This window comes from Pyrus communis, chromosome 1, assembly GCF_963583255.1.
Source record: "Pyrus communis chromosome 1, drPyrComm1.1, whole genome shotgun sequence".
NCBI classification, from domain to species: domain Eukaryota; kingdom Viridiplantae; phylum Streptophyta; class Magnoliopsida; order Rosales; family Rosaceae; genus Pyrus; species Pyrus communis.
Window position 1 is genome coordinate 24688418 of NC_084803.1, and position 4970 is coordinate 24693387.

The 4970-nt window shown below is 37.2% G+C and overlaps 1 protein-coding gene across 1 annotated transcript; it reads left to right on the forward strand.

Moving 5' to 3' along the window:
* The first annotated feature begins 562 nt into the window (after positions 1-562).
* LOC137725165 (probable xyloglucan galactosyltransferase GT17) lies at positions 563-2332 on the forward strand. The gene has a single exon (XM_068463791.1). The coding sequence runs from the start codon at positions 563-565 to the stop codon at positions 2087-2089; it is 1527 nt and encodes a 508-aa protein (XP_068319892.1). The 3' UTR covers positions 2090-2332.
* The last annotated feature ends 2638 nt before the right edge of the window (positions 2333-4970 follow it).

Genomic DNA, 4970 nt, shown 5'->3' on the forward strand with positions numbered 1-4970 from the left:
GAAGATTAATAAATTAAACGACTAATCGATAATTTATTTGATCAAAATACATTATTCACAAATAAAAAAATATATGCATCCCTGCAAGCAAGTATTATCGCAACAACATATGATCTTCAATGCTGCCAAGAAATGGAGTGTAAGCAACAAATTATATTTTTGTCACTAGTATTTGGCCTCTGACAATAATAGTGAAGCTATCTTCACTGTCGGTCTTCCCCACTTGACGTTTGTTAATATCCTGACAATAATAGAGAAGCTAATTTCACTGTTGGTCTTCCCCCACATGAAGTTTGTTAATTTCGTGATAAATTTCTTGCCATAGTTGCTGACTACTTTTTGCCACATTGTGGCCATGCATTAAGCCAATCACACTGCTTTGAATGCTTCCTTCTTTTCTTTTCCTCTTGGGGGAGAGAGACTCAGAGAGCAGCAAATAAAAACAAGTCTTCTCCTTCACTGCTGCCCCAATTCGCATCACCATTAACCCAACTCTCTCTCTCTCTCTCTCTCTCTCTCTCTCTCTCTCTCTCTAACATTAATTCCCTTGTTCTTGCCCTCCATGTTTTCTAGAAAGCAAAGTCCTCCAAGTCCTCCATGGACTGATGACGAGAAAGAGAAACACTACTATTACTCCAAAAACAAAGACACCCACTTTAACAATCCCCACCTCCGATTTGGTGCCTTGGTTTTTGTCTTTCTCTCCCTTTGGTTTCTTGTCCTCCTCCTTTGGTTCCCTCCCAAAACCACACCCATTGTTGAGGTTGAGGTTGATCTTGTCCAAAAATCACAGCAGCAACAAAATGTCCACCACCACCTCATCCGCACAACCCAAAATCCCAACAACATCAATACTAATACTACTGGCTCCGCCGACACCACCACCACCTCAAAATCCCCATTCAAAGTTCCTAGGTGCGACCCAAGCCTGTCCGTCTACGTACACCCTTTGCCGGCCAAGTTCAACCTTGGATTGCTGGACCATTGTCACGCTCTAAACGTGTACACCAACATGTGTCCTCATGTGGCGAACCGCGGCCTTGGCCAGCCGCATCCCAAATTAGGCTCCGCCGCCTCGTGGTTCGCCACCCATCAGTTCATTGCCGAGATGATCTTCCACGCACGAGTGGAGAACCACCCCTGCCGCACTCTTGATCCAACACGTGCCTCTCTCTTCTATGTCCCTTTCTACGGCGGCCTCCACGCCTCCAGCAAGTTTAAGGAAGCCAACCTCACCGCTCGCGACGAGCTCGCCGTTGACTTGGTCGACTACGTTCAGTCCCAGCCTTGGTGGAAGAAGCACAACGGTAGGGACCACTTTATCGCACTGGGGAGGACCGCGTGGGATTTCATGAGGGTCACCAATGGTCCTGATTTCGGAGCCAACTCCCTCCTCAACCTACCAGCCGTTAAAAACATGTCGGTGCTGACAGTGGAGAGGCATCCTTGGCAAGGGTCAAACCAACACGGCTTACCCTACCCTTCCTATTTCCACCCGTCCGCTTGGCAGGAGATGGTGGCCTGGCAGAACAGAGTGAGGGGAATGGACCGACCCCACTTGTTTTCTTTCATCGGTGGGCCCAGAAAGGGGTTAGAAAAAGCGGCCGTCCGGGACGAGTTCATTAGGCAATGCGGTGAGTCGACCCGGTGCATGCTTTTAAAATGTGGGTCTCGGGCCGGCAAGTGCCACGAGCCCAGCGAGGTGCTAAAGGTGATGGCCGAGTCGCACTTCTGCTTGCAAGCGCCCGGTGACTCGTTCACCCGGCGGTCGACATTTGACTCGGTGCTCGCCGGCTGCATACCGGTTTTCTCGTCGCCGCACACGGCGTACACTCAGTACAAGTGGTTTTTACCTGGTGACGTGAGCACGTACTCGGTTTACATTGACGAGAAGAGCAACGTGAGTAAAAGGATCGAAGAGGAGCTGCTGAAGTTTCCGAACGAAAAGGTGACGGCGATGCGGGAAAAGCTCATAGAATTGATCCCAAGTCTGACTTACGCGCATCCGAATGCGACTAATCTTGGGTTTGGGGACGCCGTGGACGTTGCACTTGCATCGTTGGCCAAGCACATGCAGAAAATGACATGATAAATAAATAAATAGATTGATTAATTAGATATTGGATGATGAGAGGTGGATTTTATGTGTATTACCATTGAGAGAAAACTAAGGTGCGTAGAAGGTGGAGGTGGACAAACACCACAGCTTTCTCAAACAAACCCTGCCGACAGTCGTAGGTGTCTGTTGAGTGCTTTTTTATTATTATTATTATTATTTATTATTAGTATTATTATTATGATTATTATTATTTTTTGTTATTGTAAAGAAATATTTTATTTAATTCTTCAATAAAAGGGAAAAAATAAAATATTTGGTCAGCTATGTAGTAGAAAAGTGGCATGTTATGTTGACTGATGAAAGTAATGCTTTCTTGTCTTAATACTTACGTTGAGCTGTTTTAAATTACCAGTTTGAGTCTTCGTTAATGAATTCGAATTTCATTTTTTTTAATGAAGTAAAATCGGAGACTAGTTACGGCATATGCATTTGCTTAACATTTATTATTTAACGGCGAAATATAATCATATATGATATTTTATCTTTTTAATTAACAGTTAGAAGGTGAACGTTGAGGTAAATAAATATACATTAACTAAGTCTGTGCATTCGAAATTTTATTTTGTAGAATAAACTTGTATATCGATGTATAGAAAGAGCATTACTGATCGGTATTGATGTGTAAGACATAGAAGCTCTTTAGCGGACATTTTAAATGGATGTAAACATACAATTTTCTTTTAGGGTTAATGGACGTCAAACATACATGTTTAACAGAAAAATTGCAATAAACTTATGTACATTTACATTTTTTGTACATATTTAAAATTTACATCTCTTTTACTAAAAAATACATATTTATATTTGTTAGAAATATAATTAGAATCCAAATGTTGTCTGTGCAGCTGAAATATTTGGAGATGCTCAAATATCATGTGAAATAATGCGTTGATTACCATTTTGTTTCGTGCTGCTATAGAAAATTTTGACTTTCTGGACATTGTTGAACAATGATTTGAGTTTTCATAAGGGGATCTCATGATATGGCCGTCTCAGTTTTGAATTTTTTATATCAAACATCCATGCCTTTTAGTAATTTGATAAACTTTTTTTTTTGGTCATAATTTTGGTGCTACATGCACATTATATTGTAACAAATTTCCTATATAAAAAAAAAAAGTTGGTTAGTTCAATTTATTTTCACAATAATGCTACAATTTAGCAATAATTATCTACGATTGAGATATTTTCTTTTCAAAATAGTTTAAAATATTTTTAAATCCCCCAAAATCAAACGTACCGAAATAAGTTTTTTTTTTTTAGTAAGTTAAGTAAAAATAGGATTGAGAATAATATAAACGTACTAATACACAATGGGTAGAAAATAAAACATACCAGAATAAAAATAATGTACCAATATTAACAATATGTATCAAATCAAACGTACCAAAATTGCAAATAAGCATACCAATTAATGATTTTTGTAAATTCAAACATACCAGCAGATAATATATACGTAATATATTGTACCTATTAAATGTTTGCATAACAAAAAAAAAAAAAAAAAAAAAAGGACTATGATCAAAAAAACATATTTGGAAGAGAAAATATAGTTTAATTACTAATATCCCTACTAAATAAGGAAAAGTGCACCATGCAGATAAAATGATAAATTCGAATATTATTTTAATCTCAAAAAATAAAGATGATTATTGGTCAAACCACTTTAATCAAATTTTAAAAAAAACACAAATGCTTAATTTAAATAATATAAAAAAACTGTACGAGATTTTAATTTTCACTTTAATAAGAGCAAGTCCACCCCAATGGGGTAGGCCGGCTCACTGCACCAAAAATGGCCCGGCACAGTTCCAATGTCCTCCAGCCCAGCCTAATAGGCTGGCACTCATCCCAAGTTGTCTCCTAATCCGGCCCAGAAAATAGAATGTCCAACGTGTTGGACAACTGGTATGGGGAGTTAAAATATCAGTGCAGTATTCAAATTAAAGTGTATTTTGCAGACGACAAATTAATTAAGGTGTTATAATATAACAAAAATTATACAACAAGAAGAATTGGGCAGCTGCTAGTGTCTCTATTTTATTACAAGGTATTGGGACGTGGTCTTTCGTCGTATAATTAAAAAAAAAAAAAAAAAACTATTTTTATTATCTATTTATCCTGTAATTTGTATCATCTCTTTAAAACAGATGAGATCCACACGTATTGGAGGGGCTTATTTCTATTGAAGAAATAATACAAAAAGTGGTACAAATAGATAGTAAGTGTAACACTACTCAAAATAAAAACGTGTGTAAAATAGGGGTATACAAATGAATAAAGAGACTATAAGATGATCGAGCTGGATTCAATTATTCAAGAAGGGTTTTTATCACCAATGATCCTTAAGATTGATCAAATTCATGATTTTGGTCATTCACTTTCAAAATCAATCAATGTCATCTCTAACATTCACTATTGTACATCAATTTGGTCATTCTGTTTAAATTCCGTCAATTATTCTGTTAATTTGTATGTGAGACCCACAAAAATGGTGACACGTGGATTACACAAAAGAAGAGTTTTTATCACAAATGGTCCCTGACATGATTAAATTTCTCATTTCGGTCTCTGAGTTTCAAAAATCAATAAATTTAGTTCTTGACTTTCACTATTGCACATCAATTTAGTTATTTCAAATTTTGTCGATATTTTTTTGCTAGTGTGATAATATGATCCCACTAATCCACTCATATGGCGCCACATGGATTAACTATAAAAAAACTATTTTTTAAGATTTAAAACTAAAAGTAAAATAAGAAATTAAAAGCCAAAACTAAAAGGAAAAAAAAAAAAAAAAGAAGACATCATTGTCTTCATCTTGGTATGCTCAAAAAGAAAAGGAAGGCAC

Coding starts and splice junctions, on each gene's coding strand:
- LOC137725165 (XM_068463791.1), top strand. CDS start 563: ATGTTTTCTAGAAAGCAAAGTCCTCCAAGTCCTCCATGGACTGATGAC.